This window comes from Trachypithecus francoisi, unplaced genomic scaffold, assembly GCF_009764315.1.
Source record: "Trachypithecus francoisi isolate TF-2019V2 unplaced genomic scaffold, Tfra_2.0 Contig01461, whole genome shotgun sequence".
Classification (NCBI taxonomy): Eukaryota; Metazoa; Chordata; class Mammalia; order Primates; family Cercopithecidae; genus Trachypithecus; species Trachypithecus francoisi.
The window spans coordinates 15177633-15204467 of record NW_022681433.1 but is presented as its reverse complement, the minus strand read 5'-3'; the positions used below and the strand labels follow the sequence as shown (position 1 = coordinate 15204467).

The 26835-nt window shown below is 43.2% G+C and overlaps 1 protein-coding gene across 1 annotated transcript in view; it reads right to left on the bottom strand.

Annotated features, from left to right (window-relative positions):
- Nucleotides 1–26237, bottom strand: part of FLT3 (fms related receptor tyrosine kinase 3) — a 107176-nt gene extending 80939 nt beyond the window's left edge. Inside the window, exon 1 of the mRNA XM_033236495.1 lies at nucleotides 26118–26237. Coding sequence (XP_033092386.1) covers nucleotides 26118–26160 — 43 coding nt within the window. The 5' untranslated portion in view covers nucleotides 26161–26237. The remainder of the gene's footprint in view (nucleotides 1–26117) is intronic.
- Nucleotides 26238–26835: the final 598 nt, after the last annotated feature.

Here is a 26835-nt window from a genome sequence, read left to right as displayed (position 1 = left end):
TAACGAACACTGAACATCCATTTAGATGATGCTATTGCATTCCATAACTTCTTTGGTGGTGTGTCTGTTCACCTCTTTTGCCCATACCTAATCTTTTTTTAAAGAGATTCCTCATTTTAAAAATTGAGTATTTTATAATTGACAAAAATATATACTCACGGAGTATAATGTGATGTTTTAATATATGTATACATTGTGGAATGATTAAATCAATCTAATTAACATATACATCATTGTGGTTTTGCTTTGTATTTCCCTGACGATTAGTGATGTTGAACATTTTTTCATATATTTGTTGGCCATTTGTAAACAACAAGGTATGCATATTTCAAAGCAGTTAGAAGAGAGGACTTGAAATGTTCTCAACACATAGAAATGATAAATATTCAAAGGGACGATTACCTCAAATACTCTTGAGTTGGTCATTACACATTCTATGGATGCCACAAAATATCATATGTACCCCATAAATATGTAAAATATTATGTATCAATAAGAAATAGATGCATCACAAGGCCATGTGGGCGCGGTGGCTCACACCTGTAATCCCAGCACTTTGGGAGGCCGAGGTGGCTGGATCACTTGAGGTCAGCAGTTCAAGACCAGCCTGGCCAACATGGTGAAACCCTGTCTCTACTAAAAATACAAAAATTAGCTGGGTGAAGTGGCGCATGCCTGTAGTCCCAGCTACTCAGGAGGCTGAGGCAGAAGAATCGCTTCAACCTGGGAGGTGGAGGTTGCAGTGACCCAAGATTGCGCCATTGCACTCCAGCCTGGGCCACAGAGCAAGGTTCTGTCTTTTTTTTCAAAAAAAAGGATGCATCATTTCATGTACTTATTTTTTCATGTTGAGACATCTAAAATCTACTCTCTTAGCAATTTTTTTTTTTTGAGACAGAGTCTGACTCTGTCACCCAAGCTGGAGTACAGTGGCACTATCTCGGCTCACTGCAAACTCCACCTCCCAGACTCCAGTGATCCTCCTGCCTCAGCCTCCCAAGTAGCTGTGATTACAGGCATGCACCACCACACCTGGCTAATTTTTTGTATTTTTAGTAGAAGTAAGGTTTCACCATGCTAACCAGGATGGTCTTGAACTCCTGACCTCAAGTGATCTGCCTGCCTCAGCTTCCCAAAGTGCTGGGATTATAGGCGTGAGCCACTGCACCTGGCCTTTCTTAGCAATTTTCTCATATACAATGCTCATATTTTTAAAATATGGCACTTTGACATTTGTTTATTCATCTATCCATGCAATTAACAAATATTAAGTACCTACAATGGCCCCAAAAAGATAAAACATATTGCAAAGTATAATCAAATGCTGATGTTTATTTTATTTCATTTTACACAATACACTTGTAGTAGCCTTCTCCAGAGGGACTTGTAGTAACCAATAGGATATATATTTATATATGAAAGGGAATTTTTTAGAGAGAATTGGCTCACGTGATTACAAAGGCAAAGTTCCAGGACAAGCTGTCTGCAAGCCAGAAAATGAGAAAAGCCAATAACATGTCTCAGTCCAACTCCAAAAGCCTCAAAACCAATGAAGCCAACAATGCAACCCCCAGTCTGAGGCCAAAGGCCTGAGAGCCCACGGCAGGCTCTCAGGTGCAAGGCAGGTGGTGCAAGTGTCAGAGTCCAAGAGCCAAAGAACCTGGAGTCTGATGTCCAAAGGCAGGAGGAGTAGGCCGGGCGCGGTGGCTCAAGCCTGTAATCCCAGCACTTTGGGAGGCCGAGACGGGCGGATCACGAGGTCAGGAGATCGAGACCATCCTGGCTAACACGGTGAAACCCCGTCTCTACTAAAAATACAAAAAATTAGCCGGGCGAGGTGGCGGGCGCCTGTAGTCCCAGCTACTCGGGAGGCTGAGGCAGGAGAATGGCCTAAACCCGGGAGGCGGAGCTTGCAGTGAGCTGAGATCCGGCCACTGCACTCCAGCCTGGGTGACAGAGCGAGACTCCGTCTCAAAGAAAAAAAAAAAAAAAACAAAGGCAGGAGGAGAAAAGCTGTCCTGCTGCAGAAGGGAGAGAGAAGGCAGTGTCTGTAGCATAAGTGAGGACTGTAATCTCAGTACTCTGGGAGGCCAAAGTGGGAGGACTGCTTAAGCCTAGGAATTCAAGACCAGCCTGGGCAACACAGTGAAACTGTCTCTACAAAAAATACAAAATTAGCCAGGTGTGGTAGCATGTATCTGTAGTCCCAGTACTCAGGAGACTGAGGCAGGAGGATCACCTCAACCCAGGGAGGTCAAGGCTGCAGTGCGCTGTGATCATGCCACTGTACTTCAGCTTGGATGACAGAGTGAGACCCTGTCTCTGGGTGACAGAGAGAGAGGAAGGAAGGAAGGAAGGAAGGGAGGAGGGAGGGAGGAGGGAGGGAGGGAGGGAGGGGAGGAAGAAAGGAAGGAAAAGAGAAAAAGAGAGAAGGGAGGAGGGAGGGTGGAAAGAAAGGAAGGAAGGAAGGAAGAAGGAAGGAAGGAGGGAGGGAGGGAGGGAGGGAGGGGAGGAAGAAAGGAAGGAAAAGAGAAAAAGAGAGAAGGGAGGAGGGAGGGTGGAAAGAAAGGAAGGAAGGAAGAAGGAAAGAAGAAAGAAAGAAAGAAGAAAGAAAGAACGAAAGAAAGAAAGAAGAGGGAGGGAGGGAGAAAGAAAGAGGAAGGAAGGGAAGGGAGAAGGAGGAGGAAGGAAGGGAGGGAAAGAAAAAGGAAAGAAAGAAAAAGGAAGGAAGGGAAGGGAAGGGAGAAGAAGGAGGAAGGAAGGGGGGGAAAAAGGAAAGAAAGAAAGAAAGAAAAAGGAAGGAAGGGAAGGGAGAAGAAGGAGGAAGGAAGGGAGGGAAAGAAAAAGGAAAGAAAGAAAGAAAAAGGAAGGAAGGGAAGGGAAGGGAGAAGAAGGAGGAAGGAAGGAAGAAGGAAAGAAAGAAAGAAAGAAGAAAGAAAAAGGAAGGAAGGGAAGGGAAGGGAGAGAAGGAGGAAGGAAGGGAGGGAAAGAAAAAGGAAGAAAGAAAGAAAGAAAGAAAAAGGAAGGAAGGGAAGGGAGAAGAAGAGGAAGGAAGGGAGGGAAAGAAAAAGGAAAGAAAGAAAGAGAGAGAGAGAAAGAAAGAAAAGAGAGGTTTATTTGGCTCACAGTTACACAGTGTGTGTGAGAAGCATGATGCTAGCATCTGCTTCTGGTGAGGAACTCAGGAAGCTTCACATATTAGTCTGTTTTCACGCTGCTGATAAAAATATACCCAAGACTGGGAAGAAAAAGAGGTTTAATTGGATTTACAGCTCCACTTGGCTGGGGAGGCCTCAGAATCCTGGCAGGAGGCGAAAGGCACTTCTTACATGGTGGCTGCAAGAGAAAAATGAGGAAGAAGCAAAAGCGGAATCCCCTGATAAACCCATCAGATCTCATGAGACTTATTCCCATCAAATCTCATGAGACTTATTCACTATCACGAGAATAGCACAGGAAAGTCTAGCACCTATGATTCAATTACCTCACCGGGGGTCCTTCCCACGGGTCCTTCCCACAACATGTGGGAATTCTGGGAGATGCAATTCAGGTTGAGATTTGGGTGGGGACACAGTCAAACCATATCATTCTGCCCCTGGTCCCTCCAAATCTCATGTCCTCACATTCCAAAATCAGTCACGCCTTCCCAACAGTCCCCAAAGTCTTAACTCATTTCATCATTAACCCAAATGTTCACAGTCCAAAGTCTCATCTGAGACAAGATAAATCCATTCCACCTATGAGCCTGCAAAATCAAAAGCAAGCTAGTTACTTCCCAGATACAATGGGGGTACAGGCATTGGGTAAATACAGCCGTTCCAAACGGGAGAAATTGGCCAAACCAAAGGGGTTACAGGGCCTATACAAGTCTGAAATCCAGAGGGGCAGCCAAATTTTAAAGCTCCAAAATGATCTCTTTTGACTCCAGGTCTCACATCCAGGTCATGCTGATGCAAGAGGTGGATTCCCATGGTCTTGGGAAGCTCCACCCCTGTGACTTTGCAGGGCACAGCCTCCCTCGTGGCTGCTTTCATGGGCTGGCGTTGTGTCTGCAGCTTTTCCAGGTACATGGTGCAAGCTGTCAATGGACCTACCACTCTGGGGTCTGGAGGGCAGTGGCCCTCTTCTCACAGCTCCAGTAGGCAGTGCCCCAGCAGGGACTCTGTGTGGGGGCTCAGACCCCACATTTCCCTTCTGCAATGCCCTAGCAGAGGTTCTCCATGAGGACCCTGCCCCTGCAGCAAACTTTCCTCAGGGCATCCAGGTGTTTCCATACATCTTCTGAAATCTAGGCAGAGGTTCCCAAACCTCAATTCTTGACTTCTGCGCACCTGCAGGCTTAATGCCACATGGAAGCTGCCAAGGCTTGTAGCTTCCACCCTCTGAAGCCAAAGCCTGAGCTGTACATTGGTCCCTTTCAGCCATGGAGGGAGCTGCTGGGACACAGGGCACCAAGTCCCTAGGTTGCACACAGTATGGGGACCCTGGGCTCAGCCCAAGAAACCACTTTTTCTCCTGGACCTCTGGGCCTGTGATGGGAGGGGCTACCGTGAAGGTCTCCAACATGGGCTGGAGACATTTTCCCCATGGTCTTGGGGATTAACGTTAGGCTTCTTGCAACTTATGCAAATTTCTGCAGCAGCTAGAATTTCTCCCCAGAAAATGAGTTTTTCTTTTCTTTTTTCTTTTTTTTTTTTTGAGATGGAGTCTCACTCTGTCACCCAGGCTGGAGTACAGTGGCGCCACCTTGGCTCACCACAACCTCCGCATCCCAGGTTCAAGCGATTCTCCTGCCTCAGCCTCCCAAGTAGATGGGACTACAGGTGCATGCCACCATGCCCAGCTAATTTTGTATTTTTAGTAGAGACAGGGTTTCACTATATTTGCCAGGCTGGTCTTAAACTCCCAACCTCGTGATCCCCCCACCTTGGCCTCCCAAAGTGCTGGGATTACAGGCGTGAGCCACCACGCCCGGCCTGGGTTTTTATTTTCTATTGCATAATCCCACTGCAAATTTTCCCAACTTTTATGCTCTGCTTCCCTTATAAAACTGAATGCCTTTACAAGTACTCAAGTCATCTCTTGAATGTGTTGCTGCTTAGAAATTTCTTCTGCCAGATACCCTAAATCATCTTTCTCCAGTTCAAAGTTCTACAGATCTCTAGGGCAGGAGCAAAATGCCTCCAGTCTCTTTGCTAAATCATAACAAGAGTCGTCACCTTTGCTCCAGTTCACAACAAGTTCCTCATCTCCATCAGATAGAACATCTCAGCCTGGACCTTATTGCTCATATCACTATCAGCCTTTTTGTCAAAGCCATTCAACAAGTCTCTAGGAGGTTCCAAACTTTCCCATGTTTTCCCAACTTCTTCTGAGCCCTCCAAACTGTTCCAACTTCTGCCTGTTACGCAGTTCCAAAGTCACTTCCACATTTTCAGGTATCTTTTCAGCAACGCCCCACTCTACTGGTACCAATTTACTGTATTAGTCTGTTTTCAGGCTGCTGATAAAAACTTACCTGAGACTGGGATGAAAAAGGGGTTTAATTGGACTTACAGTTCCACATGGTAGAGAGGCTTCAGAATCATGGTGGGAGGTGAAAAGCACTTCTTACATGGTGGCAGCAAGAGAAAAATGAGGAAGAAGCAAAAGCAAAAACCCCTGATAAACCCATCAGATCTTGTGAGACTTATTCACTAGCACAAGAATAGCATGGGAAAGACCAGCCCCCATAATGCAATTACCTCACCCTGGGTCCCTCCCACAACATGTGGGAATTCTGGGAGATACAATTCAAGTTGAGATTTGGGTGGGGACACAGCAAAACCATATCACTTCCACTCATGACAGAAGGTGAAGGGGAGTAGTCATCACATGGTGTGAAAGGAAGGAAGAGAGAGGAGGGGGATGCCAGGCTCTTTTTCACAATCAGGTCTTGTAGGAACTAGTAGAATGAGAACTCACCCATTCCCACAGGATGGCATCAAGTCACTCATGAGGGATCTACCCCCAAGACCCAAACACCTCCCACTAGGCCCCATCTAAAACATTAGGGATCTGGCCGGGCATGGTGGCTCACGCCTGTAATCCCAGCACTTTGGGAGGCCAAGGCAGGCGGATCACCTGAGGTCAGGAGTTCGAGACCAGCCTGGCCAACATGGTGAAACCCTGTCTCTACTAAAAATACAAAAAATTAGCTGGGCGCCGTAGGGCACACCTGTCATTCCAGCTACTCGGGAGGCTGAGGCACCAGAATTGCTTGAACCCAGGAGATGGAGATTGCAGTTGGTGGAGATCGCACCACTGCACTCCAGCCTCAGTGACAGAGAGAGACTCCATCTCAAAATAAATAAACAAATAAAACATTAGGGATCAAATTTCAACATGAGATTTAGAGCGAAAAATATCCCAACTATATCAACATTATTATCAGCTATAGTCATCATGCTGTACAACAGATATCCAGAACTTATTCCTCCTAACTGAAACTTTGTGTTACTGAGTTTTGAGAGTTTAAAATGATATATATTCTGGATATAAATTCTTTATCACTTATGTAGTTGGCAAATATTTTCTGCCAGTCTGTGGCTTGTTTTTAGAAGATCAGAAATTTTTAATCTTGAAGATGTCCAATTTATCAGTTTTTCGTTTATGGATCAAGCTTTTGGCTTTGTATCTAAAAAATTCTTCACCTAATCTTAAATCAGAAAGGTTTTCTCCTAGAAGTCATATTTACATTTAGTTTTATATTTAGGTCTATGATCCATTTTCAATTAACTTTTCATACATTATGACATATGGATCAAAGTTTTGCTTACGAATATGCCATTGTTCTAGTACCATTTGTTGAAATATTGATTTCTCCACTGAATTACCTTTACACCTTCATCAAAAATAAATTGGCCTATATTTCTGGTCAGTTTCTAGGTCATGAATCGCTATACTGTTTCATTAATCTGTTTGTTTATCTGGATGCCAATTCCACATTGTCTTGGTTGCTACTGCTTTATAATAAGCCTTGGAATCTACTACAAATTCTCTAACTTTGTCCTTCAGAGTTGTTTTGGATATTCTAGTTCTCTTGCATTTCCATATGAATTTTAGAATCAGCTTGTCAATTTCTGCAAAAAGATCTACAGGGATTTTAAAAGGAATTTCATTTAATCACTAGATAAATTTGGGCAAAACTGACATTATAACAATATTGAGTTTTCTAATACATAAATATGGCATATCACTCCTTTAAATTAGATCTTATTTAATTTATCTTATCAATGTTTTATAGTTTTCATTATGGATCTTGCCCATCTTTCTCCTTGTTTCATATTTTTGGATACTATTTTAGTATTTTTCCCTTCAATTTCTAATTGTTCATCGCTAGGATATAGAAAGACAATTTTTTTCACACTGATGGTACATCCTGCAAACTTATAGAACTCACTCATTAGTTATAGTCACTTTTTGTAGGCTCTATAGAATTTTCTACATAGGTTATCATGTTGTCTGTAAATAAAGACAGTTTTACATCTTCCTTTTCAATCTGGATACTTTTCATTTCTTTTTCATGTCTTAATACATTGGATAGAATCTCCAGTATAAAGTTGAATAAAAGAAGTGAGAGTGGATATCCTTGCCTTGTTTCTGATCTTAGGGAAAATATTCATTCTTTTACTATTAAGTATAATGTCAGCTATTGGTTTTTCATAGATACTCTTAATTAGTTTGAGGAAAATAAGTTCTTTCCTCTTTTATAATTTTTTTTATTAGTTTGACTTTGATTCTTTTGTTTTTTCTTTTCTTTTGAGACACAGTCTTGCTCTGTCGCCCAGGCTGGAGTTCAGTGGTGCAATCTCGGCTCAATGCAACCTCCACCTCCCATGCTCAAGGGATCCTCCAACCTCACAGGCAGGAGCCTGTGGGACTCCAGGCAGTAGCTGGGACTACAGGTACGAGCCACGACACCCAGCTAATTTTTGCATTTTTTGTAGAGATGAAGTTTCACCATGTTGTCCAGTCTGGTGTTGGTCTCTTGAGCTCAGGCAATCCTTATACCTTGGCCTCCCAAAGTGCTAGAATTATAGGCATGATCCACCACGTGCCCAGCCAAATCACTTCTATGCCTAGTGTGCTAAGAGGTTTTTATCATTTGATACTGAACTTTGACAAATGCTTTGTCTGTATCTATTGAGATGATCAGATAGACTTGGTTTTGTCCTTCTTTTTTAGTAATAATTTCCTTTTTAGTCTGTAAATAAAGTGATTGATTTTCAAATGTTAACCAACCTTGCATTCCTGGAATAAACATCAGCGGGACATCATCTGTTATCTTTTTTATATAGCATTTAATTCAATTTGTTAAAATATTACTAAGGATTGTTACATTTATATTCATGGAAGTTATTGACCTATACTCTTCTTTTAACCTTTGTCTGGTTTTGGTATTAGAGTAATGCTGGCTTCATCGAATGAGTTGAGAAGTGTCACCTTCTCTTCAATTTTCTGGAGAAGTCTGTATAGAATTGGTTGTATTTCCCCTTTAAATGTTTGGTGGATTTCCCAGTGAGAGCCATCTGCTCTAATAATTTTTATTGTGGGAATATTTTTAACTACAGATTAAATTGCTTTAGTATAGCATTATTTAGGTTATCAATTTTTCTTAAACAAGCATTGATAGTATGTGTCTTTTATTTTTTTCTGTTAAAGTTGTCAAAGTATAGGTATAAAGTTGTTAGTAATATTTCCATATTAACCTTTTAATATCTGTAGATTATGTAGTGATACTATTTCTCTCATTCCTGATATTGGCAATTCATGTCTTCTCTCTTTTTTTCTGATCAGTTTGGCTAGAGGTTTACTGATTTTATTGATGTTTTATTGTTCTTAGTTTTATTGTTCTCAGTCTCTGATTTTTTTGTTTTTTTCTTTGATTTTTCACTCTGATGATTATTACTGTCTTTCCTTTGTTTTGCTTACTTTTTTCCTTTTTTTAAAGAAATGGTGTTTTGCTGTGTTGCCTTGGCTGGACTTGAATTCTTGGGCTCAAATTATCATCTCACATCAATCTCCCAACTAGTAAGGACTACAGACATAGGCCACCACGTCTCACTAATTTTATTTATTTTTTGGGAGACGAGGTCTTGCTATGTTACCCAGGCTGGTCTCGAACTCCTGACCTCAAGTGATTTTGCCACCTCAGCCTCCAAAAATGCTGGGATTACAGGCGCAAGCTACTGTACTGGCCTCTTTCTGTTATTTATTTTATTTTATTTTATTCTTTTTTTATTTTTTTAAATTTTTTTTTTTTGAGACAGAGTCTTGCTCTGTCACCTAGGCTAGAGTGCAGTGGCCAGATCTCAGCTCACTGCAAGCTCCGCCTCCCAGGTTTAGGCCATTCTCCTGCCTCAGTCTCCCGAGTAGCTGGGACTACAGGCGCCTGCCACCTCGCCCGGCTAGTTTTTTGTATTTTTTAGTAGAGACGGAGTTTCACCGTGTTAGCCAGGATGGTCTCGATCTCCTGACCTCGTGATCCGCCCGTCTCGGCCTCCCAAAGTGCTGGGATTACAGGCTTGAGCCACCGCGCCCGGCCTCTGTTATTCATTTTAATTGATTAATTTTTTATTTTTTTACAAAAATGTCCTGCAGTATTAATTTTGTTTTTTGTTTTGAGTCTCACTCATCACCTAGGATGGACTGCAGTGTGATCATGGTGCACTGCAGCCTTAACTTCCCTGGGCTCAGGTGATCCTCCCACTTCAGCCTCCTGCGTAGCTGGGAGTACAGGCAAATGCCACCAACCTGGCTAATTATTTTTTCTATTTTTTGTAGAGATGGGGTTTTGCCATGTTGCCCAGGCTGAAATTTTAATTTAATGCCATTGTAGTCAGAAGATATACTTTGTATGTCTTGAATCTTTTAAAATGTACTGACACTTGTTTCATGCTTCAGAATATGCTCTACCTTGGTAAGTGTACACTTGAAAAGATGTGCGAGCCAGAGCGGTGGCTCACGCCTGTGACACCTCACTTTGGGAGGCCGAGGCGGGCTGATCATCTGAGATCAGGAGTTCGAGACCAGCCTGGCCAACATGGTGAAACCCTGTTTCTACTAAAAATACAAAAAATTAGCTGGGTGTGGTGGCACACACCTATAGTCCCAGCTACTTGGGAGCCTGAGGCAGGAGAATTGCTTGAGCCCGGGAGGCAGAAGTTGTAGTGAGCCAAGATTGTGCCATTGCACTCCAGCCTGGGCAACAGAGTGAGACTCCATCTCAAAAAAAAGAAAAGAAAAAAGACGTGTATTTGACTATTGTGATTATTGTTAGGTGGAATGTTCCATAAACGTGATGTGGTCAAGTTGCTTGACAGCGCTATTCAAGTCTTCTATATCCTACTTATTTATTTGTCCTTGTTCAATCAATTATTGAAGGAGAAGGAGTGTCGTACACTTTGAATATAACTGTGTATTTGTTTATTTCTCCTTGCAGTTCAATCAGATTTTGACCCATGTATTTTCAAGTTCTGTTATTAGGTGCATATGTTTAGGATTTTTTATCCTTTTGATGAATCAAGCCTTATAGCATCATGAAATGTCTCTCTTTGTTCCTAGCAATATTCTTTTCTCTGAAATGTACTTTGCCTAATATTATTACCTCTCTGGCTCTCTTTTGATTAATGCTAAAATGGGATTTATTTTCCCTATCCATTCACTTTTAACCTATTTAGGTCTTCATATTCAGGACTAGGGCTGGGCATGGTGGCTCACACCTGTAAACCCAGCACCTTGGGAGGCCAATGTGGGCAGATCACTTGAGCCCAGGAGTTTGAGACCAGTCTAGGTAACATGGCAAGACCCCTTCTTTAAATAAAAAATTACATTATAAAAACATATCCAGAACTGGTTTCATTTATGATGCATATAGCTGGGTCTTACTTTTCTTTAGCCAAATCTGAAATTTCTGCCTTTTAATCATGATATTTAGATCATTTTAATTTACAGAAAGTATTCACATGATTAGATTTAAATCCACTATATTGTTCTTTGTTTTCCATTTGTCCCATCTGTTTTTTATTCCCTTCTTCTCTTTCTTCTGCCTCCTTGGGGAATAACTGAGCTTTTTAAAAAATGATTCCACTTTATTTCCTTTTGTGGATTATTAGCTATAATGCTTTGTTTTGTTTTGGTAGTTGGTTTAAGGTTCATAGTATTACATGTTTACCATAACACAGTCTACCTTTAAGTGATGTTATATTACTTCATATCTAATACTAGAACCTTACGCTGGCATATTTCCATTTCATTTCTTTCAGGCTTTGAGGTATTGCTGACATACACTATACTTCTACATAAGTTATAAACCCCACAAGACATTATTATTATTATTGCTTTAAACAGTCAATTATCTTTTAAAGAGATTTAAACAATAAGAAAAAAAGGCTATACTTACTCAATAGTTTCCATTCCCACTATTTTTTATTTCTTTGTGTAAATCCAGATTTTTATTCTGTATTATATTCCATCTGTCTGAAGAACGTGTGTGTGTGTGTGTGTGTGTGTGTGTGTGTGTTTGAAATGGAGTTTGCTCTGTCACTTACACTAGAGTGCAGTGGTGAAATCTTTGCTCACTTCAACCTATATCTCCCAGGTTCAAGCAATACTCCTGCCTCAGCCTCCTGAGTAGCTGGGATTACAAGCTTGCATGATCAAATCCAGCTAATTTTTGTATTTTTAGTAGAGATAGAGTTCCACCATGCTGGCCAGGCTGGTCTTGAACTCCTGACATCAAGGGATTTGCCCACCTTGGCCTCCCAAAGTGCTAGGATTGCAGGCATGAACTACCATGCCCAGCTGTCTGAAGAACTTTCTTTAACAGTTCCTATTAGGCTGGGCATGGTGGCTCACGCCTGTAATCCCAGCACTTTGGGAGGCCAAGGCGGGTGGATCACAAGGTCAGGAGATTGAGACCATCCTGGCTAACACTGTGAAACCCTGTCTTTACTAAAAATATGAAAAATTAGCTGCGCGTGGTGTTGGGAACCTATAGTTGGGCAGGAGAATGGCGAGAAACCAGGAGGTGGAGCTTGCAGTGAGCCAAGATCATGCCACTGCACTCTAGCCTGGGAGACAGAGCAAGACTCTGTCTCAAAAAAAAAAAAAAAAAAAGTTCCTATTATGCCAGTCTGGAGTGATTGTTTCTTTCAGTTTTTGTACATCTGAAAGACTATTTGTTTCTCTTCATTTTTGAAAGATGATTTTTTTTTTTTATATATAGAACCACACATGTATATTATTAGTTTTGCTCTGTTGTCCAGGTTGAAGTGCAGCAGCATGATCATAGTTCACTGCAGCCTTGAACTCCTGGGCTCTAACAATCCTTCCACCTCAGCCTCTGAAGTAGCTTTGACTACAAGGTCATACCATCATACCTGGCTAATTCTTTTATTTTTTGTAGAGACAGTGGATTGCTATGTTGCCCAGGCTGGTCTTGAACTCCTGGCTTCAAGCAATCCTCCTGCCTCAGCCTCCCAAAGCATCCTTCAGTTCTTTAAAGATGTTGCAATGTTTCTTCACTGTCTTTTGACTTACAGAGTTCATGACAAGAAGTCTGCCAAATGAATGTGTCTTTTTTATCTGGATGCTTTTAAGATTTTCTCTTAGTCTCTGGCTTTAACCAATTTGATGATAATGAGCCTTTTGTAGTTTTCATGAGTCATGTGCTTGAGTTTCACTGGGCTTCTTGAACCCATAGGTATATCATTTTTATCTGGTTTGACAATTTTCCTCCATTATTTTTGAAATGTCCTTACTGTCATCTTCCTTCCCCAATTCTCTCCTTTAGGGACTCTAATTACATGTATATTTGACCACCTGAAGTTCTGTACCTCCCTAATTCTCTGTTCATGTTATTTGGTCTTTTTTGCTCTGTTCATTTTGGATATTTTCTGCTGCTATGCCTCCAAGTCCACTAATCTTTTCTCCTACAATGTTTAATCTGTCACTAATCCTCTCCAGTGTAACTGAGTTTTCATCCTTAGAAGTTCAACTTGGGTAATTTGTTATATTTACTATGTCTCTTCTTAACATGTACAATCTTTCCTCATTCAGAGGAAAGTCCACTAATCTTTCCTCCTACAGTGTTTAATCTGTCACTAATCCTCTCCAGTGTAACTGAGTTTTCATCCTTAGACGTTCAATTTGGGTAATTTGTTATATTTACTATGTCTCTTTTTAATATGTACAATCTTTCCTCATTCAGAAATATATGCAATATTGTTATAATAACAGTTTTAATTTTCTTGCCCACTAATTCCACATTTGATGTCATTTCTGGGTCCCTTTTGGGTGACTGATTTTTCTCCTTAAGTTAAATTTTTCTTGTTCTTTGTTTGTTCTTTGTTTTCTTGTTCTTGTTCTTGTTCTTGTTGCCATGTTGGTCAGGCTTGTCTAGTAAATTTATAACTGGGTGTCAGACATTGTGAATTTTACCTGGTGCCAGATGTTTTTGTCTTCTGTTAAATATTCTTGAACTTTTTTCTGGGATACAATTAAATGTATGGTGAGCACTCTGTTCTTTCATGTCTTGCACTTAAGCTGGGTTAGGTGGGATCGGAGCAGTGCTCAGTCTAGAGTTAATTTTTTTCCACTTGTGGACTTCACCAAAATGAAAAACATTTCCTCCTCAGAAAACATTCTTTTATTTATTTATTTATTTTTGAGACACAGTCTCACTCAGTCGCCCAGGTTGGAGTGCAGTGGCACAATCTCAGCTCACTGCAACCTCCGCCTCCCAGGTTCAGGCAATTCTCACGCCTCAGCCTCCCAAGTAGCTGGAATTACAGGTGCACACCACCATGCCTGGCTAATTTTCATATTTTTAGTAGAGACAGGGTTTTGCCATGTTGGCCAGGCTGGTCTTGAACTCCTGACCTCAGGTAATCCACCTGCCTCAGCCTCCCAAAGTGCTGGGATTACAGGTGTGAGCCATCAGAAAATCTTTTTTTTTTTTTTTTTTTTTTTGGAGACAGTCTAACACTGTCACCTGGGCTGGCATACAATGGTGTGGTCTTGGCTCACTGCAACCTCCACCTCCCGAGTTCAAGCGATTCTCCTGCCTCAGCCTCTTGAATAGCTGGGATTACAGGTACCTGCCACCACACCCAGCTAATTTTTTGTATTTTAGTAAAGACGGAGTTTCACTATGTTGGCCAGGCTGGTCTCGAACTCCTGACCTGGTGATCCGCCTGCCTCAGCCTCCCAAAGTGCTGGGATTACAGGCGTGAGCCAGCGCTCCCAGCCCAGAAAACATTCTTAAAAAATGAAAAGACAAGCCACAGACTGGAGAAAATATTTTGATGATACACATGTGAAAAAGGATTTGTGGCCGGGCGCGGTGGCTCAAGCCTGTAATCCCAGCACTTTGGGAGGCCGAAACGGGTGGATCACGAGGTCAGGAGATCGAGACCATCCTGGCTAACACAGTGAAACCCCGTCTCTACTAAAAAATACAAAAAACTAGCCGGGCGAGGTGGCGGGCACCTGTAGTCCCAGCTACTCGGGAGGCTGAGGCAGGAGAATGGCATGAACCCCAGAGGCGGAGGTTGCAGTGAGCTGAGATCCGGCCACTGCACTCCAGCCTGGGTGACAGAGCGACACTCCGTCTCAAAAAAAAAAAAAAAAAGAAAAACAAAAAGGACTTGTATCCATAATATGCAAAGAACCCTTAAAACCAATAATAATAAAACAAACACTCCAATTTTAAAAATGGGCAAAAGACTTTGGGAGACACTTCACCAAACAAAATATAGGATGACAATTAAACTCATGAAAAGATGCTTAACATCATTAGTCACTAGGGAAATGCAAATGTAAGCCACAGTAACACATTGCTACACCGCTATTAGAATGGTTAAAAACCCAAACCAAAAAACTGACAATACCACATGCTGACGATGACCTTGAGCAAATGCAATTCTCACACATTGTTGGGGTAAATGACAAATGGTACAATCACTTTGAAAAACAGTTTGGCAGTTTCTCATGAAGTTAAACATTCACTTAGCATCCAGTGCAGCAATACAACACCACTCTGAGGTATTTACCCAAAAGAAATGAAAACCTATGCTTACCAAAAACACCTGCATTCAAATATTTATAGCTGTTTTATTCATCATTGCCAAAAACTGGAAGCAAACAAATGACCAGTCGCTGGTTAATGAATAAACTGAGGGCTATCCATACAATAGGATACTACTCAGCACCAAAAAGAAAAAATAACTGATACACGTAACAATCATCTGATCAGATAAATCTGATAATTCTGCTATGGGAAATAAACACACTCAAAGGCCACATATCAAAAGATTCCACTTACATGACATTCTATAAAGGGGAAAACGAAAACAGGAAAGAGAGTACTGGTTGTGAGGGGCTTGCTGTAGGGATCAGGGTTGACTACAAAAGAGCATGAGGAATTTTCTCTTTTTTTTTGAGATGGAGTCTTGCTGTGTCACCCAGGCTGGAGTGCAGTGGCGTGATCTCCACTCACTGCAACCTCTGCCTCCAGCATTCAAGCAATTCTCCTGCCTCAGCCTCCCGAGTAACTGGGATTAAAGGCACCTGCTACCATGCCCCCGCTAAGCTTTGTATTTTTTTTTTTTTTTTTAGTAGAGATGAGGTTTCACCACATTGGCCAGGCTGGTCTCAAATTCCTGACTTCAAATAATCTGCCCACCACAGCCTCCCAAAATGCTGGGATTACAGACTTGAGCCACTGTACCCCGCCCTGAGGGAACTTTTTTTTTTTAGACGGAGTCTCTCTGTGTCACCCAGGCTGAAGTGCGGTGGCACAATCTCAGCTCACTGCAACCTCCGCCTCCCAGGTTCAAATTATTCTCTTGCCTCAGCCTCCCAAGTAGCTGGGATTACAGGCACACACCACCATGCCCAGCTAATATTTTGTATTTTTAGTAGACACAGGGTTTCACCATGATGGCCAAGCTGGTCTTGAACTCCTGACCTCCTGATCTGCCTGCCTCAGCCTCCCAAAGTGTTGGGATTACAGGCATGAGCCACTGCGAACTGCCATGATGGAACTTTTAAGGGGAATGGAAATGTCTATGTCTTGATAGTGGTGGCAGTTCCATGACTGTATTTGTTTCTTAAACTCATAGAACTGCATACTAAAGAGGATGAAATTTACTGTATGAAAATTGTACCTCAATAAACCTGACTTTTTAAAAAGCTGGCCAGGCGCGGTGGCTCACACTTGTAATCCCAGCACTTTGGGAGGCCGAGGCAGGAGGATCACTTGAGCTCAGGAGTTCGAGACCTGACTGGCTAACATGGCCAAGCCCCACCTCTACCAAAAATACAAAAATTAGCCTGGTGTGGTGGTGCACACCTGTGGTCTCAATTACTCAGGAGGTTGAGGTGGGAGGATCACTGAAGTCCAGGAAGTGAAGCCTGCAGAGAGCCAAGATCATGCCACTGCACTCCAGCCTGGGTGACAGAGTGAGACCTGTTCCCCCACTCACCCTCCTCAAAAAAAAAAAAAAAAGCCAAAGGAAATTTGCCACCATCAATATTAAGGTTCTTTCCAAAAATTCATTCTAAAACCGTAATGGAAATTCCCAGAATCCAGTTCCAAACACATTCTGAGCAGTCAGGACAACTTTGGAACTGAAAAAGAGCTCTCAAAGTGGTACACTTTGAAGGGACAGTACTGGGATGGGGGTGGGGGTAAGTAAAAACAAAAAGTTGACATTAATCTAAAACGTCAAAGAGTTGTGGGTTTACACATTATGAAACAAACCAGAGGATGTCAAGACACTTTAGTTTCAAGCTGTCTTCTGTGGGGCAAAGAGTTGGAGACCAAAGTTCCAAGTCCCTCTTCGGAAAGTTATCAGCTTTGAAAACTGAATTTGAGCAACTCATTTATCCTCTTTGGGCCCCATTTTCTTCCTGTGGTAAATGAGGGCAGTAGAATGGGCAACTCTAAGGTTTCATTCTCTGAATTCATTCATTCAATGTTCTTTCTCTATAAATTCTTGTAATTTTAACTACTGTCTATCTGCTCGTGAGGCTGGGTGCAGCAGCTAACGCCTGTAATCTCAGCACTTTGGGAAGCCAGGGTGGGAGGATCGCTTGAGCTCAGGCGTTCAAGACCAGCCTGGGAAACACAGCGAGACCTCATCTTTATAAAAATAAAAAATAGGCCGGGCGTGGTGACTCACGCCTGTAATCCTAGCACTTTGGGTGGCCAAGGCAGGTGGATTCCTTGATGTCAGGAGTTTGAAACCAGCCTGGCCAACATGGTGAAACTCTGTCTTTACTAAAAATACAAAAATTAGCCAGGAGTGGTGGAGCACGCCTGTGGTCCCAGCTACTCGGGAGGCTGAGGCAGGAGAATCACTTGAACCCGGGAGGTGGAGGTTGCAGTGAGCCGAGATCGCACCATTGCACTCCAACCTGGGCAACAGAGCGAGACTCCATCTCAAAAAATAAAAATAAAAATAAAATAATATATATCTGCTAACAAGTTCCTAATTCATACCTTCTATGTCTTTAACTATGTATCTGCATAGCCCCCCCAGGAACCTTAAATTCAAAGGGAAATTTAACTCACCTTTCTCCTCCCTAAGCCCCACCTCTTCCTACCTCCCTCTCTCCTCTCTCTCCCCCAATCCTCCTCAGTAGTAAAACCTCCAGTGTCACAGAATCCAGAAACCCAGAAGCCATTTTTGACTCCTCCCTCGCCCTCATTTCCCATTACCCAGGCAATTGCCAGTCCTTACATTTTGACTTTTATTTTTAGATAGGGTCTCGCTCTACCACCCAGGCTGGAGTGCAGTGGCAGGATCATAGCGAACTGCAGCCTCAACCTCCTGGGCTCAAGCGATCCTCCTGCCTCAGTCTCCGGAGTGTCTGGGCTTACAGGTGCACACCACCACGCTCAGCTAACATTTTGACTACTTGATAATTCTCAAAGTAACTCTCAGCTCCACGTCTCTATCACCATTGCCCTAATTCAAGCCCTCATTGTCATCTCTGGCCTGGACGACTGCCAACAACTTCCCTGCATAGTCCTGTTGGCCCCATATTCATCCTCCACACAGACACCAGAATTGTCTTTCTAAAATACAAATCAGAGCATGTCACACCTCTGCTTAAAGCCCTCCAGAACCCACGGCAGTGATCACTCTTTCTTGAGTCACAGACTCCTTTGAAAATCTGAAGGTAGCAATTAACTCACTCTCCAAAAAAAAAAAAAAAAGCATGCTCACACACACATACACACACAGAGGGAAGATATAACAAACCCCCTAAAATCCATCCAGAGACTACTTTTTTTTTCTTTTTGAGACAGGGTCTCACTCTGTCACCCAGGCTGGAGTGCAGTGGTGTGATCTCAGCTCGCTGCAACCTCCACATCCCAGACTCAAGCAATTCTCTTGCCTCAACCTCCCTAGGAGCTGGGACTACAGACATGTGTCAGCACATCTGGCTAACTTTTTTCATATTTTTTGTAGAAATGGAGTTTTGCCATGTTGCCCAGGCTGGCCTCAAACTCCTGCGCTCAAGTGATCCACTCACCTTGGCCTCCCAAAGTGCAGGGATTACAGGTGTGAGCCACCACACCTGGCCTCTTTTTTTTTTTTAATTAGAAATGGGATCTTGCTATGTTGGCCAGGCTGGCCTTGAACTCTTGGGCTCAAGTGAGCCTTCCATGTAGCTGGGACTATAGGCATGGACCACCACATCAGATCAACCATCCAGAGACTCTTGGTCTACATGATAAAGTCCAACCACTTAACACATCACCAAAGTATCCCTTACACAGTACACATTATGCTCAGGCAACCCTAAATTTTCTTTTTTTAAAGCTATTCATTAGAAATCTTTAAATAATTTGCTGAATTACAACTTTATAAATGATAGTTACTCTAATCCTGCTGACCTTATACATTGTGTCACAACAACTCAGAATGAAATTATAGTTTACCATCTGTGACATATTTTTTACTTTTGTACCTTTTTCTTTGCTATCCTATTTACCTGGAACATCCTCACCCTCTTCTTCCTCTGACAAGTCTTAATTCTCTTTCAGTATGACTCTGGCATCACCTTCTCTTGGAAGCTTTGCTTTACTTTCTCAGTCTGGGTTAGAGGTTCAGCCACGGTGCATATTTCCAAAACTCCACTGCAAATTTCTTTCTATACGTCTGACCTTCTGCCACCGACATCCCTAACATTACACTTTGAGGGCAGGAAACAGTACTGTGTAGCATTTAACACAGGTTCTAGACATAGACAGAGCTCAAAAACATCTATGGAAGGAGGAAGGGTGGGAAAGAGGAAGGGAATTAAAAAAGAAGGGAGGGAGGGAGAGAAGGAGGCAAATCTTGTGACTCCAAATCCTAATTTCTTCAGACTTCATATATTTCTTTCTGCAAAACACATGCCTAACAAAGAGTGCAGCTGTGCTTTACAAGTATTATCTGATGAAGGAGTAAGATACTGCTTATCTCCTTTTTACAAATGAGGAACTTAAGTGCAGAGACATTCCCTGCCACAGAAAACAGCACGTTTCCTAAATGTGTTGTTAGTCCTAATATATCTACAGGCATTACCTCCAAGAATATAATGTCAAACATTAAGAAAAGCATAAATCAAATAACAAAATATTCGAAGACTGAATTCAGTGACTATCTTATACACTAAAGCCTGCTTTAGCATAGACTGTAAATAATTCTATGAAAGATTCTTGGCTACCAATTGACCTTATAATGCCAGCAGAAAAAATATATATATTTTTACTGTTTAACCTAAAAAAAAAAAAAGGTTCCTCTTTTAGGATCTTATGCAATTTCTGTGGCCACAAAAGAACACTGTGTGCACTTTATATATTTTTTTCCTTTCTTTTTTCTTTTTTTAGAGATAGCATCTTGCTCTGCCACCCAGGTTAGAGTACAGTGGCATGGTCATAGCTCACTGTAGCCTCAAATTCCTGGGCTCAAGCTATCCTCTTGTCTCAGCCTCCTGAGTAGCTGAGGCTACAGGCATGTGCCTCTACGCTCAGTTAATTTTTTAATTTTTTTGTAGAGACCAGGTCTCCCTGTATTGCCCAGGCTGGTCTTGAACTCCTGGGCTCCAGTGATCCTCTCGCCTAGGCCTTCCAAAATGCTGGGGATACAGGTGTGAACCACTGCACTCTGCCTACTTTATCTTATTTTAAAATTTCCTTCACATGTGTTGGTACTCAAAGAACAGAATTGCGTGAGTCAAATTAGTAACCAGTAGTGACTTCTACAAAAGCTTTCATTACTTCAAAACCACTGATAATACAGCCATAGAAAGTATCAACCAAGAATAACTAAATCACTTAGGTATAAAACTCGCAGATTCCCCAAAGACAGAAAAATCTTTGACCCCATAACTATGACTACCTGAGAAGTGGATACAGCTTTTCTGGGCATCATAGAAAAACATCTTAAGATCACAAAGTCTCCTGATAAAAACCAAAAAGCTTGCAGGTGAGCAGTCTGGGTATTTAAGAAAAAACAAAAAACAAAAAAGCTCTACTCAGACAAACCACCTACTGTGAGGTTCACAAGAATTTGCTGTTTCAGAGGGAATAAAGGATACAGCACAGTGGCAAGACCAAGCTAAGCCAATTTCCAGCCCTTCAGTTTCCCCTCTTCACGTTCTTTTCTTTCTTTCTTTCTCTTTCTCTCTTCCTTCCTATCTCTCTCTCTCTCTCTCTCTCTCTCTCTCTTTCTCTCTCTTTCTTTCTCTCTTTCAGAAGGAGTCTCACTCTGTCTCCAGGCTGGAGTGCAGTGGCACGATCTCAGCTTACTGCAACCTCCACCTCCCAGGTTCAAGCGATTCTCCTGCCTCAGCCTCCTGAGTAGCTGGGACTATGGGCGTGCACCACCACACCCAGCTGATTTTTGTATTTTTAGTAGAGATAGGGTTTTACCATGTTGTCCAGGATGGTCTTGATCTCTCCACCTCGTGATCCGCCCACCTTGGCCTCCCAAAGTGCTGAGATTACAGGCATGAGCCACCTTGCCCAGCCCCCTCTCCAAATTCTTATTCCTATTATCTACAAGATCCCTTTCAAAGTTAAGAAAAATGATAAAATACAATACTCCTGAGATTATTTGCTTTTTGTCAAATCAAAATATTTGCCCAAAGATTAAGGCAATATCTGGTAGGTATGTGGGGAGGCAGCAAGACTGTAATTTTGAACTTGAATGATAGGGGTTAGTTACTGTCACACTGCTTGCCAAGTGTCATGCAAGGATGAGATGAGAGGAACACAAAGAACCGTGGATATGTTGCTGAAGCCGAGGCATTTTGTGGGCTTCTCAAATGAGCAGGAATACCCTCCCAGAGTAAAATGTAGTCAATACCTTTGTTTAAAGAACAATTTGGAAAAACACTTCTTCCCAAGACCTAAAAGATGGCCATATTTAACTTTGGAACAGTTTGTTCCTTTTACTTTAAATGGAAGAGCATTTTCTTTCCCATAAGCATTAAAGACAGTACTATATCTCCATTTTTAAGTAGTTTTAGGCTGGGCGTACTGGCTCACATGTGTAATCCCAGCAGTTTGGGAGGCTGAGGCAGGGGGATTGCTTGAGCTCAGGAGTTCAAGACCAGCCTAGGCAACACAGTGAAACCCCATCTCTACCAAAAATACAAAAATTAGCAGGGTGTCGTGGTGCATGCTTGTTGTCCCACGACTCAGGAGGTTGAGGTGGGAGGCTTGCTGGAACCCATAAGGCAGAGGTTTCAGTGAGCTGAGACCATACCACTGCACTTCAGCCTGGGTGATAGACAGGTCTTGTCTCAAAAAAAATTTAAAAAGTAGTTTAAGGGGGCAAAAAACTGGGATCCCTTTTCTGACCTGGCTAAAGCTTCCTTCATTGATGCATGCAATTATTGATTGATTGATTGATTGATTGATTGATTTTTTGAGATAGAATCTCACTCTGTTACCCAGGGTATAGTGCAATGGTGTGATCTTGGCTCACTGTAACCTCTGCCTCCCGGGCTCAAGCAATTCTCCCACTTCAGCCTCCCAAGCAGCTGGGATTACAGGCGTCTGCCACTATGCCCAGTTAATTTTTGTACTTTTAGTAGAAACAGGGCTTCACCACGTTGTCCAGACTGGTCTCAAACTCTTCAAGTGATCTGCCCGCCTCAGCCTCCCAAAGTGCTGGGATTACAGGCATGAGCCATCGCGCCCGGCCAGACTCATGCAATTTTTAATGTATATTTAGTCACCATAATAACTGTGTTGGAAGGTTTAACTAAAAGAAAGCATACTGAAATATTTTTCCTGGGGAAAGGCAATGACCATGCACTTCTTAAATAGAATAAAATTGGTTATTTATACACAAGTTCCCCTCCCCCATCTCTTTAAACTTTGTACCCCTTGTGCCCAGCAAGAAATAGTAGAAACAGGTATTCTGTCGGGCATGGTGGCTCACGCCTGTAATCCGAGCACTTTGGGAGGATCACTTGAGCCCAGGAGTTCAAGATTACCCTGAGCAATACAGTGAGATCTCATCTGTACCAAAAAATTTTTCAAAAAATTAACCAGGTGTGGTGGCACGTGCCTGTGGTCCCAGGTACTCAGGAGGCCGAGGTGGGAGGCTTGCTTGAGCCCAGGTTGAAGCTGCAGTGAGCTGTGATCACACCACTGCACTCCAGCCTGAGTGACAAAGGGAGACTGAGAAAGAAAGAAAGAAAGAGAGAGAGAGAGAGAGAGAGAGAGAGAGAGAGAGAGGGAGGGAGGGAGGGAGGCAGGGAGGCAGGCAGGCAGGCAGGCAGGCAGGAAGGAAAGAAAGAAAGAAAGGAGGAAAGGAGGAAAGGAGGAAGGAAGGAAGGAAGGGGGAGGGAGGGAGGGAAGGAAGGAAGGAAAAAATAGGTATTAAATTAAAGTTTCTTAAATAAAAACAGATTTTTTCTTCCTAATGCATGTTTTCTCTTCATTTTTCTTATCTGAAGTCTTCCCTTGGAACATAAGTAAGTCTTCCTCCTTCACATTTAATATTTCATTGCCTGATTGTTTTTCAATTTAAACAACAGGAGAATCCAATAACAAATCTTTACCAACAGCTAAGAGTTACTGAAAGTGCCTTTTTAGTTATAAAAAGTTAACCCATTTTTAATGTAAGGCAAGCAGTTCACAATTAAACCTAAGAGGATAATTTACTATAGATAGATGTGAAGTACCTAAAAAGAAATGAATATCCAATCTACACCTATATAATGGCAAAAAATAGAGCTAGACTATCAGAGTCAGAGGGCACCTTAATGTCAGGTTGGCAGGTCTGGGCTCACATTCAATCCAAACCAAGCTTTGCTGAGTGTCCCTTCCCTCCACTTTCTCCTGAATCATTCCCCCTTGGGCTGAAGTTTCCAAGAAGGCAAATAAAGGAAGATAAGCAACAAGGGAAAAGGATGGCAACTCAAATGTGCAGTTCAAGGCTTTGAATACGAATTTTTTTTAACACTAATGAAAAAGGTAGTATCACAGCTCTAAAATATTGAAATACTTCTCGCTTTCCAATATCAGCACACAATGCAGAAAAGCCCATTGGGAACATGTTCCGCTCCTTTAATGCCACTTGGAAAGCTTCTTCATTATTCATAAATGATGAATAAAAGGCCGGGCATGGCCAGGCATGGTGGCTCACGCCTGTAATCCCAGAACTTTGGGAGGCTGAGGCAGGTGGATCGCTTGAGGTCAGTTCAAGACCAGCCTGGCCAACATGGTGAAACCTCGTCTCTACTAAAAATATAAAAATTAGCTGGGTATGGTGGCACGCACCTGTAATCCCAGCTGCTCAGGAGGCTGAGGCAAGAGAATTGCTTGAACCTGGGGGCTAGAGGTTGCAGTGAGCTGAGATCACGCCACGACAGAGCAAGACTCAGTCTCAAAAAAAAAAAAAAAAGTAGTGTTTACAATATAAGGGAAATTGGGATCTCATGTTCTAATTCAAGGACTTTAAGGCTAGTAGCCATTTTAAAGGCTATTAACCATTTTAAAGTTCTCATGTTTAAGCTTCTCACTTTATCTTTCTTTATTCAAGAAAATCCATAATAGCAAGTGTTGACAAAGATGTGAAGAACTGGAACTGCCATACACTCTAGTGGGAGTGGAAATTGGTATAACCACTGTGGAAAACTGTTTGACAGTATCTATCAAAACTGAACATATCCCTTCCCTATGATCCAGGAATTCTATGTGTGGGCATAATCCTTTATATATGGTGTTTATGCCCACCATACATAAAACAATGTTCACAGCAGTGCTATGTATAATTACACAAAATTGGAACAACTTCCATGTGCTTCAAGAACAGAATGGATAAAATAAATTATAACATCTATTCATACCATGGAATGGTACCGGCAATTAAAAAAAAAAAAAAAACATTGCTACAGAGAACAAGGTTGAATCTTATTATTATAAAGTTGAGTAAAAGAAACTGGACATAAAAGAGCACACGACGATGGTTTGCTTCACATGAAGTTCAAACACAGGCAAAAGTAACCTATGGCATCAGAAGTCAGAATAGTGGCTACCTGGGGAGGGAGCACTGACAGAGAGGTTGGAGCTAGAATTGCTTTATATCTCAGTCTGATCGTGGTTATTTGGGCACACACATATATGAAAACTAATGAAATTGTACTCTTAATATTTGTGCATGTTTACTGTGTGCCAATTATACTTCATTTAGAAATATCTGGAGAGATATAGAAATTTCTGAATTCTTTCCTAAATATAAAAGAATTCAATGCAGCTTAAATATAGTTGCAAGTATTGATGGTTATACCTTTAGAAAGCCCATTATGCTTCTGAAAAATGCACTTACTACTTAATATCATACATAATAGAAAGCTAACATTTTGCATTAATGGAATCTGAAAAACACATTGTACTATTCATTTGAAATTACAGATTTACTAACTAGTAAAGATAAATGTTTAAGAACTAAACTAAAATGTTTAAGAACTAAAATTTTTAAATGTTTTTCCACTTGATTTACATTTTTTACTTTTTATAGTTCATAATTATTTGTAACAAAAGCTATTGGATATAATTCCTGCACTTCTATATTGCATGTATTTTCTCTATTTACCACAGTCTTAGCATTTCAGAGCTGAAGGGGACACGCACGGACTCCCTCACTGCACAGACGAGGACGCGGAGGCCGGGGGAGGTGAGTGTCAGTCCCAAGGTTGCAGACCTAGGACAGGGACCGGAGCTCCCGGGCTCCCAGAACTCTGTCGCCTTCAACCCAAATTCGATTCAGTCCTCTCATCTTTTCAAATAGAAAGCTGACACGAACCGATCGGAAGCTTTTTTTTTTTTTTCAATAACTATGCTACCCAGCAGATTCTTTGGGGACAGTCCTCAGAGTCCTTGAAAACCCCACTGGGGTTTAATGCCAGGATAAGAAGAGCGTAGAAGAAAGAGACAGCTAGTATTTTAATCTATAAATCTGTTTGCATATTTCCTAGGTAAACTATTCGCTGATCCAACCAAAATTCGGCGGGGCTGGGGTGTATCGTTATTGAGGACGACTCGCTCTAGGGGACAACCCGAACGCATTTTTCCATCAGAGTTCCCTCTATAAATCAAAACCTCAAAAGAAGAGTTAACGACGACACCCAGGAGTCTACAGTATCCAGGGGTCGGTCCAGGAGCGATCCCTGGCCACCTGGCGCAGAGCTCGTGGCCGCAGACTCCCACGGACGGCCCAGCACCGGAGCGCGCCGGCCGAGCTGCCCCAGACGCGGCGCAGCGCCTCGGGGAGGCCGTCAGCAAAGTCCGGGCCGCCACTCGGGACCGCGGACCGGATCAGAGGAGAGACGTCGGAGAAGAGGGAAGAGGACGCGGGGTGGGAAAAGCCGGGGCCGCAGGCAAGTAGTGGGCGAGTCCGGAGGGCGCGAAAGAGGGGAGGGGCGCGGGAGGCAATGGAAGGAGCGAGCGCGGGGAGGAGCGAGGCGGCTGGGCCAGAGGAGGCGCGCGCCCGGGTCCACAGTGCGGGGTGGGGGCTGAGGGGCCGCGAGGGGCTGCGAGCGGGCTAGCGGGGCCTTACCGAGCAGCGGCAGCCGGCCGCCGCCGCGCGCCAACGCCGGCATGGCCTCCGGAGCCCGGGGTCCCCAGGCCGCGCCGGCCCAGCCCTGCGATGCCGCCTGGAGCGGCGCGCCCCGCGCTGCAGGTGGCTCTCTTAAGGATGCGCGTCACCGACCGCAAATTCCCTCGGACTGGTGCAAAGTGGAAGGGGGGAGGAACCCTCTCCTCAGAGGCAGGGGCCGAGGCGGGAGCGGAGAGGTTGGGCCGAGCCGAGCAGCCGGTGCCTGGCGCAGCGCTGCAGCCGAGCCCACGTGCCCGCCGCGGTCCGCAGCCTGCGCTTGGCGGCCCCCGGGGCTCCCCGACTGCGGCGGGGAAGATTGGGCGCGGTCCCGCCGGAGAAGTTACATGGGCTCCGCGGCTGTGCCTCCTTGCTGCCCCTGTGAGTCCCCGAACTCTGTCGTTTGGATCCGGGGTGTGGGGACTGCAGGGAGCCACAAACCACCCTCCTAGCGCTCTGGGATCTTTGAGGCCCTGAGAAGGGCGCTGAATCCGCGCGGCACGCTGGCGACTCCGGCCAGCGCACAGGCGAGCAGGGGGTCTCATTCCAGTCCCCGTGGATCTTAATTGTGGACTGATTTCCTTTGTCTCTCCCTCCATCTCCTAGGATGCCCAGGACCCAGTCAGCGGCGGGATCAAGAAAAACTGGCAGGGTTTCAATGTCAACCAAGGTATAGGGAGGT